A 15069-nucleotide genomic window follows, 5' to 3' on the forward strand; every position below is an offset into this window, starting at 1 on the left:
AGTAATGAAGGATAATTAAGAAGAAATTCTTTTTATTTCAACTTCAATTTTCCTTATCTTTTTCAGATTCTTCCTGTTCTTTCAATCTTTTTTCTTCCAATTCCTTTTTTACTTGTTGTTCTTTGTTGGCGTAATCCAGGTTCAACTTTTCGATTTCCTTTTCAACAGATTCAATATTTTGTTTGGTTTGATCTTCTTGCTTCGACAAGAGTTCTTCGTGCTTTTTCTTCAATTGTTCAACGGTGACCTTGACATCATCACTGTTGATTGGGACAGTGACATCTAACTCAGCCAAAGTAGCAATTAGTGTTGGCTCCAAAGTAAACTTACCATCGACTTTGTTGAAAATGGAAGCAGGTTGTTCATTTTCAGAGTTCTTCTGTTGGTTCTTCTTCTTGTATTTCTTAGATTTGGATGGAGCAACATTAACAAAATCATCCTTCTTTGGAGTGACCAAAACCAAGTCATCAGCAACAACTTTTCTGGCAGGTTTGGTTTCCAAAGCATTGCCACTTAAGTCAGGTAGGACGTTTTTCTTTGGTTTCACGTAAGTTGGGTCCAAGACAAGTAAAGAGTTCTCAATGGCACCGATTTCATAAGTGAAGGCTGGGATTTTCGCATGAGTCAACTTTTCTTGCAATTTGCCCATGTCAACATCTTTCTGTTCCAAAAGTTTGGATAATCTTTGTTCCTCTTCACGTTTCAAACGTTCCTTGTCCAACTTAGCTCTAAAAGATTTGAATTCATTGTCAAAGTCAGCTCTGATTTGCCTGATTTGACTATATAATTCGTCACGTCTCTTGTACAAAGCAGCACGCTTGTTGAATAAAGTTTGTCTTTTGTCATAAACACCTTGAGTTTTTGAATGGATATCGTTCAATTTTTGCTGGTTCTCTTCGAATTGGTTAGAGACATCCTTTGGATTCAATCCGTTCAATTCTTCCTTCAATTGGCTGATTTTTGCCTTGTCAGCGTCAACAGACTTCCTAATTGGCTCGATGTTAACTAAATCTTTGATCAATTTGTTCAAAGATTGCATTTCTTTAACAAGTAACTTTTCTTGAACCAAAGAAAGGTCACCAGACGCAATAGACTCTTCAATTTCATTGATTCTTTGCTTGGCTTCTGCAGTGGAAGAGAACTTAGCCTTTTTACCTAACTTCTCCTCAATTTGGTTGTTTTTTCTCTTGATTTGAGCGTCCAATTGCTTGATAGAGTCGTGAATGTTACTTCTACGGGTCTTCAAGTCAGCTTGCACCTTGATGATTTCCTTGTTCTTATCTTGCAACTTCTTACGTTCTTGTTGAGTGGTATCGTTGACCTGGTGTTGATCGATTTGCTTTCTAATTAAGCCGATCTCAGTGTCGATTTTCTTCAATTGAACGTTAAGTGTGTCCAATTTCTTGTCTCTAACGGAGACATCTGGACGCTTAAATTTGTGTTGTTGGGAGGACATGGCAATGGCTGTGCAGTTAGAAAATATGCTACTACGTTGATAAGAGGAGGAAAGGGAAAATCAGTTTAAATGTGAATGAAACTGAAGGAAAGAATGACCAGAATGAGTGAAAAATGGAGATGGAGGGGCAAAAAGAAAAAAAAGGATGAACCTAAAATAGAAAACAGACTCCGTCGTACTGTAATGCTATGTATAACGCAACCAAGCAATTTTTGAAACTCAATTTGGCTTTTAAATGTTCGAGGTAAAATACGAACTACGTGTTCAACGTCGTCGAGATCAGTTATTTTTTTTCACCGCCACAGTGCGGGTAAGTAAATTCGCATACCACCACACACATATATATATATATGCACATTAATGTATAACTAATGCTACTTTATATGACGGTTATTTACAAGTCAGAATGTTATCTATTAACAATGCTGTAGCCACGCTTACATTTAGCGAGTCAACAATGGGTTCTGGAGCCCGATTGCCATTCTCCGAGCCACCAAAGTGGATTTCGACAAAGAAGTCACTCCTCATCTTCAGATTCGTTCTTACGCCCTGGCTTTCGTTTCCCACCACTAATACAACTGGTAGCTCAGTACACATCCCATTCAAATCGCGCACACTGAGAGTTTTACCGGCCGTGTACTTCTCTGCGGTAGCATCAGCTAAGTGGCTTGTAATAAAGGTCCAGCCACCCATTTCTTGTGATTTAGTGAAAAACTCCAACGGTTTATCGACGTAAAATATGGGCAGAAGTTCGAGGGCTCCGCTACTTGTCTTGGACACTACCGGCGTCAAGGGAGAGCAGTTTTTTCTTGACATTACAATGAAGTCTACCCCCAGGAAGTACGCGCTTCTAATAATGGCACCAATGTTGTGCGGGTCAGTGACCTCATCCAGATACAACCCCAGTGGAAAGTTCTTAGAGTTTGCTTTTATACCATAAAGCAGTTCATGCGGAATATGTTCATTATTGAAACCCAGCTCGTGAACGGTCAGTGCCGCTGAACTGGTGTCCATGTCGCCTAAGTATGCAATCTCCGCAGGCTGCAAGGGTTTCGTTTCGAGAGCGATGTTATTGTGCACCCCGTAATTTGTTAACAAGTTTAATCTGTGTTTGTCCACCGGCTCTGTCGGAATCTTCAGTTCATCGACTCTCTGAAGAATTTTACTGGGAACAGAACCATAGTACAGTAGTCGAGAATGGAACCTTCTTCCCGGGTTGAGCAACGCTGCATAAACGCTGTTCGTGCCGTAGACATACTCAAATATGGGGTTGTCCTTCACAAGTTTCTGCACTGTGTTCTTGTTTTGAAACTTAGATTTATGCCTCTTTTGATCTAATTTCGCCTGACTCTTAATCTCCTTTAACTTCTCGACGTGGGCCTTTTTCCTGCCATATGGGTCCGCTGCAGGGTTCTGTTCCCTGGCATGCACGTGAGCGTATTTCCTTTTGAACCACGATGCTTTGTCCTCATTCAATGTTTCCCATGGTTTTTTTCTTGTATTGCTCTGCTGTGAGAAAATCTTATCGAAAGACGACAACTTTTTCTTAATTCTCGTTTTAACAGCCTGCTGAGCGCTAGGCGTCACTGCCAAGTATCGTCTGAACACGGCATTAGTCAGAGAAGTCATAACACAGTCCTCTCCCGCTATTTTTTCCCCTATTACTCTTGGCTTCTCTCTAGGACTCTATATATTTTTTATGCCTCGGTAACGATTTTCAATTTTTTTTTCCACTTAGTGGATGACTCTTTTTTTTTCTTAGCGATTTGCATTATCACTTAATGCATGATATAATATATAAAGTAATGTGATTTCTTCGAAGAACATTAGAATGAGCAGGCAAGATAAACGAAGGCAAGAATGACGGAGCAAAAGGCCCTAGTAAAGCGTATTACAAATGAAACCAAGATTCAGATCGCGATCTCTTTAAAGGGTGGTCCTCTAGCGCTGGAACACTCGATCTTCCCAGAAAAGGAGGAAGAAGCAGTCGCGGAACAGGCTACGCAATCGCAAGTGATTAACATCCACACGGGTGTGGGGTTTCTGGACCATATGATACATGCTTTGGCCAAGCATTCCGGCTGGTCACTAATCGTTGAATGTATCGGTGACTTGCACATAGACGACCACCACACCACTGAAGACTGCGGGATTGCCCTCGGTCAGGTCTTCAAAGAGGCCCTAGGGGCCGTGCGTGGTGTGAAACGGTTTGGTTCAGGATTCGCACCTTTGGATGAGGCACTTTCCAGAGCGGTGGTAGATCTTTCGAACAGGCCGTACGCAGTCGTCGAACTTGGTTTGCAAAGAGAGAAGGTTGGAGACCTCTCTTGCGAGATGATCCCGCATTTCCTGGAAAGCTTTGCAGAGGCGAGCAGAATCACCCTACACGTTGATTGTCTGCGAGGCAAGAATGATCACCACCGCAGTGAGAGCGCGTTCAAGGCCCTTGCGGTAGCCATCAGAGAAGCCACCTCTCCCAATGGTACAAACGATGTGCCTTCCACCAAAGGTGTTCTTATGTAGTAACATCAATTATTTAAAATTACCGCATACTATATACACATACCAATATGAACCTGTGTATGTATATAACGTATACGATCAGTATCATATTAAAGATGAGAACGTAATAACATCACCATATACGTATCGCCTTGCACGAGGCGCACTTTCCTTTTTTTTCTTTTTCCTTTTTCTTTTTTTTTCTCTTGGACTCGAGAAAAAAAATATAAAAGAGATGGAGGAACGGGAAAAAGTTGGTTGTGGTGGTAGGTGGCAAGAGGTGTTCCATAAGAATAACAAGAAAAGCATTTCATATTATGGCTGAACTGAGCGAACAAGTGCAAAATCTAAGCATTAACGACAACAACGAAAATGGTTACGTTCCTCCTCACTTAAGAGGAAAACCAAGAAGTGCCAGAAACAACAGCAGCAACTATAATAACAACAATGGCGGCGGCTACAATGGTGGCCGTGGCGGTGGTAGTTTCTTTAGCAACAACCGTCGTGGTGGTGGTTACGGCAACGGTGGTTTCTTCGGTGGAAACAACGGTGGCAGCAGATCTAACGGCCGTTCTGGTGGTAGATGGGTCGATGGCAAACATGTTCCAGCCCCAAGAAACGAAAAGGCCGAGATCGCCCTATTTGGTGTTCCCGAAGATCCAAATTTCCAATCCTCTGGTATCAACTTCGACAACTATGACGATATTCCAGTGGACGCCTCTGGTAAGGATGTTCCTGAACCAATCACAGAATTTACCTCTCCTCCATTGGAAGGATTGTTATTAGAAAATATCAAATTGGCCCGCTTCACCAAGCCAACCCCCGTGCAAAAATATTCCGTCCCTATTGTTGCCAACGGTAGAGATTTGATGGCTTGTGCACAAACTGGTTCCGGTAAGACTGGTGGGTTCTTATTCCCAGTCTTGTCCGAATCTTTCAAAACCGGACCATCTCCTCAACCAGAGTCTCAAGGCTCCTTTTACCAAAGAAAAGCCTATCCTACTGCTGTCATTATGGCTCCAACTAGAGAGTTGGCTACCCAAATTTTTGATGAAGCCAAGAAGTTTACTTACAGATCCTGGGTTAAAGCCTGCGTCGTCTATGGTGGTTCTCCAATCGGTAACCAACTAAGAGAAATTGAGCGTGGTTGCGATCTTTTGGTCGCTACTCCAGGTCGTTTGAACGACTTGTTGGAACGTGGTAAGATCTCTTTGGCCAACGTCAAGTATTTGGTTCTAGATGAAGCTGATAGAATGTTGGATATGGGTTTTGAACCTCAAATTAGACACATTGTCGAAGACTGTGATATGACTCCTGTCGGTGAAAGACAAACCCTGATGTTCTCAGCTACTTTCCCCGCTGATATCCAACATTTGGCCCGTGATTTCTTAAGTGACTATATCTTTTTGTCTGTTGGTAGAGTTGGTTCTACTTCAGAAAACATTACCCAAAAGGTCTTATATGTCGAAAATCAAGATAAAAAATCAGCTCTATTGGATCTATTGTCTGCCTCTACAGACGGTTTGACTTTGATCTTTGTCGAAACTAAGAGAATGGCCGATCAATTGACCGATTTCTTGATCATGCAAAACTTTAGAGCTACCGCTATTCATGGTGACCGTACCCAATCTGAAAGAGAACGTGCCTTGGCCGCTTTCAGGTCTGGTGCGGCTTCTCTATTAGTTGCCACAGCTGTTGCAGCTAGAGGTCTAGATATTCCAAATGTCACTCATGTTATCAATTACGATCTACCAAGTGATGTCGATGATTACGTCCATAGAATTGGTAGAACTGGTCGTGCCGGTAACACCGGTCTTGCCACTGCCTTTTTCAATAGTGAAAACAGTAACATTGTCAAAGGTTTGCATGAAATCTTGACCGAAGCTAACCAAGAAGTCCCATCATTCTTAAAAGATGCTATGATGAGCGCTCCAGGTAGCAGAAGCAACAGTCGTAGAGGTGGTTTCGGTCGTAACAACAACAGAGATTATCGTAAGGCCGGAGGCGCTAGCGCAGGCGGCTGGGGCGCCTCAAGAAGCAGAGATAGCTCTTTCAGAGGTGGTAGTGGCTGGGGTAGCGATTCCAAGTCTTCTGGCTGGGGTAACAGCGGTGGTTCAAACAACTCTTCTTGGTGGTGATTTTCGACGTACTAGGATGAAGGTTTTTGTTTTCTATCCTAACATGTCTTTTATTTCTTTCTCCAATCACTTTTTTTAACCAAGTGCTGAAAATACTGTGTTGTTTGTTTCTCTCTAGTCGTTGGTTGGCCCCATATGTTTTTATTTTCTCGTATTGGGAGTCACTCGCCTGTTACTTTTTTTTCCACTCTATTTTTCTTTTATCTTTTATCCATCGATTATTATTTGTCTTTTTTTCATGGTTCTAATATTATTTTACAATTGTACTATAGAATGCCTTTGCTAATATTAACTAAAAAACTAAAGATTTCACTATGATTATAAGCAATTAAGATTTTCATCTTTTAACTAAAAGATGAAGGAATTATTATCTACTTTTACTATATTTTCCGCCATTTTTGCTTAATTGCTTTAACCGATCTATTCATTGGACTGATTATTATTACATTATCCTTTATTTCCATTTCCCTTTTTCAGTTTACTTCGAATAGAGACTTTATTTTGAACAGTTTTTTTGACCTTTTTTGTTTGTTATTGTTTCTTTTTACCTTACGAAAATATTCTTACTGTTCACAGTACCATTGTATAATAGTATTCATTTCCTTCCTACATTTTCTTTCCCTTTTTCGAGTTGAGGCCTTTTATCGACCTGCCTCATTCTCTATTTTATTTGTGTTTTGTAGATAGAATAAACATCAACAGTATAATTCATAATACTTTCTATTGCTTATTTCCTGTATATTTTTTTCGGAGTGTACCTTTGTTTTTTTTTTGGGTTACTTAAGAATTTATCTTATATTCATATTTACATGGGTTGCTGCGCATATGGCAGAACCAAGCGGACAGCGAATCTTACCATTGATAGTACCAATATGGATTCTTTTTTTTTTCTAGGTTTTGAACCAAATCATAAGGATCATCGTCAACAAATCTTCTAGCAGATAAGTCTTTCTCGGTTTTCTCTAAATACGATTTTTTTACTGCATTCAGAACATCTGCTTCATCCGACTCCACCTCATATAGAGAACTGATGACGGGTCTGTCTTTAGGACAGCTTGATTCTTTACCATTTGTTTCAATATAACGCTGGTAACCAGATTCAATCAAGTTTTCTAGTGGTTCTCTAATACCAACCTCGATACCCCGTGGTAGCCATATTTCATGAAGTCCTTTAAACTCATATTTCCCTGTCGTTCGTAACAAAATGTACCCTATATCTTTCAAGATGATCTCTATACTCCCAATAAACGGAGGGATTGCATACCTTTTGTATTGTTTTTTGTCGCATAGCACGCTTTTAATTCCACAGTACTGTGATAATGGATGTGCACCTGATGATGAAGTGCACGAATTGAACACCTCAATACCCTTTTCCATGTTCCTGAATTTTTTTGATGGTCCTGGTATGTATTTCACTATTTGGTTTATGGACCCTCTTGGAGGTACCAAGTAAAAAATTCCTCCCACAGTATAACAACCTCCCTGTGGTGTGCCCTTCATAGACTCATAATTCTTCTGTTTTACATGTTTACGATTAAATAAATCTGTCTTTCGCAGTCTTTGAAGCCAATGATCATCGATTACTTTTTCTAAGCTTAGTCTGGTGGTAGAAGTTGAGTAGCCTGGTAAATCAAAAAGGATTTTACCTCCGACTTGATAGGCTTGTACGGATCTAGTTAAATTCGGAATATGCGATACACCAGCAGCCTGAACCTTGAAAAAGTTCTTCGGGTTAGTAAAAGCTTCTCGCATCACTTCCTCAGAAGGGGATTTAATTTGCCCAGTAGAATCGATTTTAACCTTATATCCAAGATATTTCTGTAAAAGAGTATTGATCAAAGTCGATTTACCAACATTAGGATTGCCTAACAAATATGTATAGTTTTTAAAGTAGTTGTAAAACATGGACATATTCCATTTTTTCAGCGCAGATATGGCAAATGTTTTATTTGAGTCAATCCTTAAAGTATACTTTAAAAATTGTTTCATGAATATAGGGACCTTTTTGCTAACAGCGTTTTTGTCTTTAAAAAGTTGATCGCTTTTGGTCAACACTAGTGTTGTATCTAAATCATTTCGTTTCATAATATTAGGGTTCAAGTGTAAAGGGAATTCTACAATGGGGGCGATATGCATAACATTTGAGTTTTTGGGAACATAATTCAAGACATCATCTAGTGTACTCTCAGGGAATTCTTCAGAGTTATAATCGTTATGGTGGAGCGCATTACTGCATCTTTTACAAATTACTCTCGATGGCAAACTTCCCTTGGTATTGTGGTCTGGATCGTGTTGAATCGCCTGTTTTGAGAGTTGTATGTCTTGACTGAACAGTAAATACTTCAGGTCTTGGATAGCAGGATTTAATCTTGAGTTGGGTTTTTTTTTTGGCTGCGTATAGTACCCTGGTTTACTAGGATCCTGATCTTGTAGTTTGATGGAACATGACGCACATTTCACTTTCGCAATAACAGAACAGGAGAATTGACGTACGTCTCGAAAAGCATGACTCAGTTTCAACATTCCCGCATATTTAAATTGCTTTAAGTAATTGGGCGAATTGTAAGGAAGGATTCTCTACACATATCGCTTTGTTATATGTGTCTTGTCCTAAGACATTAATAGTGGTTATAATATCATATCATCTCCGACGAGTTTTGAAAAATTTTCTGATTTTTTTTCTTCCGATGAGATGAGCATGAAATTCTCAGAGATAATAAAGAAGTAGATATTTCTATATGGGTCTATTCATTGATTGTTAATCTGTGGGCCAGAAGGTAGATAGAGAAAGTCAACAATAGATTAATCGGAGATGGGTAAGGTTTCTAAATCAACAAAGAAGTTTCAATCAAAACATTTGAAGCACACCCTAGATCAAAGAAGAAAGGAAAAGATCCAAAAGAAGAGAATCCAAGGCCGTCGTGGTAACAAGACTGATGAGGAAAAAGCTAATGCTGCTGGTACTAGAGAACAACAGCAGTTGAAAAAAGCTGCTAAGGAAGAAGTTTTTAAGGACATGTCTGTGGAAAGTTTTTTTGAAAAGGGTATTGAAATTCCAAAAGAGAATAAAAAAATAAAAAAGAAAGCTGCGAAAGAGGAATCAGATGAGAATTCATCCTCTGAAGAGGAAGAAGATATGGGAAAAAGTATGGCAAAGTTGGCCGAAAAGGATCCCGAATTTTATAAGTATTTGGAAGAAAATGATAAGGATTTATTAGATTTTGCAGGAAGCAATCCATTGGACGAAATCGATGATGAAGATGAAGGTGCTAAAGGAAAGGAAAATATTGCAGAAAAATCTGAACAATTTGAGCTTGAAAGAGAGAAAATTGCGCTTTCTTTAAAATTGGTTAGAAAATGGAAAAAACAACTTCATGACTCTCCAAGCTTAAAATTGTTAAGAAACATAATCAGCGCCTTCAAGGTTGCCGTAAATTTGAACAAAGAAGAAAACATTGAAGACTATAAATATGCTATTACTGATGAGAAGGCATTCCATGAATTGATGTTCATGGTCTTGAAGGATGTACCACAAGCAATTCAAAAGATGGCCCCATATAAGATTGTCAAAGGTTCAAGGACCTTACCAAATGGAGGTAATGTCTCCAGAATGTCGTCCATTGTAAAATCGCATGCTGGCTCTTTATTGATTTTATTGAATGATATTACTAATACAGAAACGGCAGCGTTAGTTCTTCATTCTGTCAACGAATTGATGCCCTATTTTTTGTCATATAGAAGAATCTTAAAGGAGCTTATTAAATCAATTGTTGACATATGGTCTACAACAAGAGAATTAGAAACTCAGATTGCTTCTTTTGCCTTCTTAATCAATACTACCAAGGAGTTCAAGAAATCTATGCTAGAAACAACCTTGAAGACTACCTACTCTACTTTCATCAAAAGTTGTCGTAAAACGAACATGCGTTCTATGCCTTTGATTAATTTTCAAAAAAATTCAGCTGCTGAGTTGTTCGGTATTGATGAAGTTCTAGGTTATCAAATTGGGTTCGAATACATTAGACAGTTAGCAATCCATTTAAGAAACACCATGAATGCAACAACTAAAAAATCCAGCAAAGTTAATTCTGCAGAAGCTTACAAAATTGTATACAACTGGCAATTCTGTCACTCCTTGGATTTCTGGTCTCGTGTTCTGTCGTTTGCCTGTCAACCAGAAAAGGAAAATGGCAGTGAATCTCCATTGAGACAATTAATTTACCCATTGGTTCAGGTTACTTTGGGTGTAATCAGATTAATTCCAACACCTCAATTTTTCCCATTAAGGTTTTACTTGATTAAATCACTTATTAGACTTTCTCAAAATAGTGGTGTTTTCATTCCAATATACCCTTTACTTTCCGAAATTTTAACCTCAACGGCTTTCACTAAGGCGCCCAAAAAGAGCCCTAACTTGGCTTCTTTCGATTTTGAGCACAATATCAAATGTACACAAGCTTATCTGAATACAAAAGTATACCAAGAAGGCTTATCGGAACAATTTGTCGACTTATTGGGCGATTATTTTGCCCTGTATTGTAAAAACATTGCATTTCCTGAACTTGTAACACCGGTTATCATCTCTTTACGCCGTTACATCAAAACTTCAATTAATGTCAAATTTAACAAACGCTTATCAACTGTTGTAGAAAAATTGAACCAAAACAGCACCTTCATCCAAGACAAGAGATCAGATGTTGAATTTGGACCAACAAACAAATCTGAGGTTTCAAGATTTTTGAGTGATGTGGCTTGGGATAAAACACCTTTAGGTTCTTACGTTGCCGTGCAACGTGAAGTTAAAGAAGAAAAAGCCAGATTAATGAGGGAAAGTATGGAAGAACAAGACAAAGAAAGGGAAATGGAAGAAGCTAAACAATTAAAAGGTCTCGAAAGTGATGGTGACAATGAAGATGCTGAAATGTCAGATGCTTAACAATTAAGCGGGCATTGAATTTTTGCTGTGGCTTCAATAGTTAAGTCTATAAATATGTAAAATAAACAGAAGTCTTTTTAAAAGTGTATATATCATGTGTGCACACATACTTCTTGCCAGCCTGGATATATTTTTATATTTTGGCTCATTCTTGAATCAGAAGAAGTGTCAAACCTTTAATGGATAAAAAAAGTAACAGCCTGTGACGCAGTACCAGAATTGAAAGAAATACAGTTTAATGTTATATAATTTTCGTATGCGTTTAACCCTCTTGAAGTTCCTCACAAAACGGATATAATCGCTAAATAGAATAAAATTTAGTACAAGAAAAATACCTTATTGCTGAAAGATATCTTCCAATCTTAATCTTGGGGCAATGTTCATAGATAATAATTCCTGGAATAGCAGTTTTGCGGCATATGGAATAGTCATTTTAATAATATTTTCTGCACTTTTGCAGGTGGTACACCAACCACTATAGCCCATTAATCCACACTTATCACAGACATCAACTTCAAAAGCGTCTGAACTAATCATCAACCTTTCTAACAACAGTTGAGAAGCACCATAGGCAATTACACAATCTCTTTCCATTTCACCCAACCTCAGACCACCATCTCTGGATCTACCCTCAGTAGGTTGACGTGTCAAAACAGCCCTTGGACCACGAGCTCTTGCGTGCATCTTATCTAAAACCATATGCTTCAATTTTTGGTAGTAAATTGGGCCAAAAAAGATATAGGCTTGTAAACATTCACCTGTTATACCTGAATATAACATATCCTTACCAGAATAGTTGAAACCTTGATCAACCAAAATCTTAGACATCTCTTCAAGTTTAGAACCACCAAAACATGTACCGTATTCCAAAGTGCCATTTAGCACACCAGCTTTACCCGATATTAGTTCGATCATTTTACCCACAGTCATACGAGATGGGAAACCGTGAGGATTCATGATAATGTCTGGAACTATACCTTGATCGTTGAAAGGCATGTCTTCTTGCTTTACAATAATACCACAAACACCTTTTTGACCATGTCTAGAAGAAAATTTATCACCTAATTCAGGTCTTCTGTTTTGTCTTAACAGAACTTTGATCAAAGCTTGGTCATTATCTGAAACGGACATCATAACTTGGTCAATATGGGAAGGTTCTGGACCTCTATATATCACCGGAGCTTCCCTATATTGAGTTTGGACGTTTATATTGTTTGGGTTCGGCGCGTCTGCGGAATTAGTTGGAACTGATTTGTTGATATAGATTTGGCCACTTTGAACCTTCATACCCACCTCACCTAGACCGTCAGGGCCAAGGGATTGATGTTGCCATATAGGTTCTCCATTTTCGTCGACACGCATACCACCGATGATATCTTGGGTATGGTTCGCATATCTTTTCAAAACGGTGGTTGTCTTTCTACGAGTTTCACAACGACCAAAACCTCTATCTATGGATGACTTATTTAAAACCAAAGCATCTTCAATATCATAACCAGAATAGGACATGACAGCAACCGTAGCATTTTGACCAGCAGGCAATTTATCATAATCGATCAATTCGATTGTTTTGGTTTTCACCATTGGTTGTTGCGGATAAGTCATCAAGTATAATAACGTATCTATCCTTTTGAACTGATTATAGGCGATTGCACCGATTGCTTGCTTACCCATCGCACATTGATATGTGTTACGAGGGGATTGGTTATGATGTGGATATGGAATTAAACCAGCAACGGCACCTAAAATGGTGAATGGCTCAATTTCTAAATGTGTCATCGAAGGAACGATGTCCTTTTCATACAATGCAATGTAAGAATCGTTTTCTTCATTGACATCTAAATATTCCACCAACCCAAGCTTCAAAAAGTCATCAAAATCTAACTCACCGTCTAGTAGTTGACGTAAATGAGTATCTTTCACACGAGATTGACCGTCAGAAACAATTATTAATGGCCTACAAATTCTACCACCATCAGTAGCAATATGAACTGCCATCTGGTGAGAATTCGAATAAATTGAGATGAACTCCGAGACTTTACCTGTTCTTCTTAGATGTCTGAATTGAGTAACAAATTTTGTTGGAAATCTGATTGAACCAATTAAAGTACCATTTAAATAAACACCATAGTTTAGATGCAAGGATGCACTGTCAATCAAAGTTATGTCTTCTACACCAAGAACGTAACATAATTTCTTTATAGGTTCTTCTTCGTCATCTGTAGTGATATGAGTCATTAATGCTAAATTTTTCACTAGGCCACAGGCTTCACCTTCTGGAGTATCTGCGGTACAAAGCATACCGAATTGAGAAGGTTGTAATGCTCTTGGACCGGAAACTTTTCTTGATTTTTCAAACTGAGATGAAATTCTTGTCATCATACCCAATGCAGAAATGTAAGATAATCTAGAAAGAACGTGTGTAACACCCGCTCTTTCCATCTTAAATCTTTTAAGGGACCAGTTACCTGTTGAAATAGCTCTGTTCAGTCCACTGGTAATGTTATTTGAATGAACGTTAATTGACAATAATGCATCATATTCCATGGCCCTATTTGGTTTTTTCAAGACTTTATCAATGCTTAGTTTAAAATCATTATTAAACTTTTTGAACAAATCTTCAAACAATAAGGAAATCAGTTGGCCGGCTAATTCAAGACGCTTATTACCAACGTAATCTCTATCGTCAATCATCTTAGGGTTATACATTGCCATTACCACCCTGCGTGTCATCATAGCAATATATAAAGCCTTTTCCCTAAAGTCGAGCGCCTCTACGGTCAAGTGTGCAATGACTGTAGTAGCAATGGCTTCTATACCTTCTTGCAGTATCGTCAATTTTTGTCTTCTCATTGTCTTTACTTTGGCGCCGATATACTCTAAAGCTTGCTGTTGTGTATAAATATCTAATTTCGAGGATTCTTCCAAATTAACGGCGAAAATATCTTGGTAGCTACTATCATTACCACAAACCAATTGCATGATTTCCAAATCAGATAAAATACCACAAGCTTTAAGAACAACAGCAATAGGGATTTCTTCAGCGATGGAGTTATGCTTCAAATAGATTTTACCATTCTTGGTGATGACATAAGTCTTGGATTTTCTTTCGTGGGTAGATGAAGTGACTGATGCCTGAACGATACCCTTCTTCTCATCTGCTTCCACAATAATACGATTCTTGGATAATTGTTCTTGAACAAGAATTACTTTTTCTGTACCGTTAACAATAAAGTAACCACCAGGATCTAACGGGCACTCATTTAATTTGGCCATTTTCGATTCATCAGCATCATATAGGATACATTTATTGGATCTTAGCATGATCGGCATCCTACCGATTTCCACGTCTTTATGCATAATAATGTTTCTACCTCTGGTATATTCTATATCCACGTAAATTGGTGCAGAGTATGTCATATCTCTAAGTCTACACTCATGAGGTGGTGTCAAGTAGTCTTTGGTCGAAGAAGAGGACTTCTTACCCACTCTGATATCGACGTACTTTAGATAAAACTCTGGATCGACATCGCTTAAAATTAATTGATTTGCTTTTATAATTTTTTTTAAATCTGTATCAACGAAATAGTTAAATGAGTCAAGATGTTGCTTCACCAAACCCTTAACCTTCAAGAATGCAGGCAAAAGGTGCCACTTATCTTGAGCGGTATTGATCTCATCAGTTAGTTTCTTACCTTTATACACTGGTTTCAGTAAATCATCAAATGCCTCGTCTTTCACGTGTTTATGGATATGAGTTTTCCGTCTTTTCGTCGCACCAACCATCTTTTAACAAACGCTCAGCTCCTAGTGGTTAGAACACTCAATTATCAACGCTCTAAACTCCCTTTACTTCTTTTCTAGCCTGACCATATATCATCACTTAAGCACAGATCGAAAAATTTTCAGCTCATCTCACTATTCCCATTCCGTCGGGCATGATCTGGAAAATTACGCGCCAGATTCTTAGAACTATTTATATCTTTAAGCGTACCTGGCCCGACTACTAAGAAGAATATAAGTAATGCACATATAAA

General features: G+C 38.5%; 7 protein-coding genes across 7 annotated transcripts; 3 read left to right on the top strand and 4 right to left on the bottom strand.

Annotated features, from left to right (window-relative positions):
* Positions 1-43: 43 nt before the first annotated feature.
* Positions 44-1456, bottom strand: BFR1 (Bfr1p; the record flags this gene model as incomplete). Its single annotated transcript, XM_033913437.1, has 1 exon — positions 44-1456. One exon carries the CDS (start codon positions 1454-1456, stop codon positions 44-46), a length of 1413 nt encoding a protein of 470 aa, XP_033769328.1.
* Positions 1457-1846: 390 nt separating this feature from the next.
* MRM1 (Mrm1p) lies at positions 1847-3085 on the bottom strand (the record flags this gene model as incomplete). The annotated part of the gene is made up of 1 exon (XM_033913438.1): positions 1847-3085. One exon carries the CDS (start codon positions 3083-3085, stop codon positions 1847-1849), a length of 1239 nt encoding a protein of 412 aa, XP_033769329.1.
* Positions 3086-3316: 231 nt separating this feature from the next.
* Positions 3317-3979, top strand: HIS3 (imidazoleglycerol-phosphate dehydratase HIS3; the record flags this gene model as incomplete). Its single annotated transcript, XM_033913439.1, has 1 exon — positions 3317-3979. The coding sequence occupies one exon, from the start codon at positions 3317-3319 to the stop codon at positions 3977-3979; it is 663 nt and encodes a 220-aa protein (XP_033769330.1).
* Positions 3980-4275: 296 nt separating this feature from the next.
* On the top strand, positions 4276-6096 carry DED1 (DEAD-box ATP-dependent RNA helicase DED1; the record flags this gene model as incomplete). The annotated part of the gene is made up of 1 exon (XM_033913440.1): positions 4276-6096. The coding sequence occupies one exon, from the start codon at positions 4276-4278 to the stop codon at positions 6094-6096; it is 1821 nt and encodes a 606-aa protein (XP_033769331.1).
* Positions 6097-6948: 852 nt separating this feature from the next.
* Positions 6949-8619, bottom strand: GEP3 (Gep3p; the record flags this gene model as incomplete). Its single annotated transcript, XM_033913441.1, has 1 exon — positions 6949-8619. The coding sequence occupies one exon, from the start codon at positions 8617-8619 to the stop codon at positions 6949-6951; it is 1671 nt and encodes a 556-aa protein (XP_033769332.1).
* A 289-nt stretch (positions 8620-8908) lies between these two features.
* NOC2 (mRNA-binding ribosome synthesis protein NOC2) lies at positions 8909-11032 on the top strand (the record flags this gene model as incomplete). Its single annotated transcript, XM_033913442.1, has 1 exon — positions 8909-11032. The coding sequence occupies one exon, from the start codon at positions 8909-8911 to the stop codon at positions 11030-11032; it is 2124 nt and encodes a 707-aa protein (XP_033769333.1).
* Positions 11033-11368: 336 nt separating this feature from the next.
* RET1 (DNA-directed RNA polymerase III core subunit RET1) lies at positions 11369-14818 on the bottom strand (the record flags this gene model as incomplete). The annotated part of the gene is made up of 1 exon (XM_033913443.1): positions 11369-14818. The coding sequence occupies one exon, from the start codon at positions 14816-14818 to the stop codon at positions 11369-11371; it is 3450 nt and encodes a 1149-aa protein (XP_033769334.1).
* Positions 14819-15069: the final 251 nt, after the last annotated feature.

The sequence above is a fragment of the Saccharomyces paradoxus genome, chromosome XV (assembly GCF_002079055.1).
Source record: "Saccharomyces paradoxus chromosome XV, complete sequence".
Lineage (NCBI taxonomy): Eukaryota > Fungi > Ascomycota > Saccharomycetes > Saccharomycetales > Saccharomycetaceae > Saccharomyces > Saccharomyces paradoxus.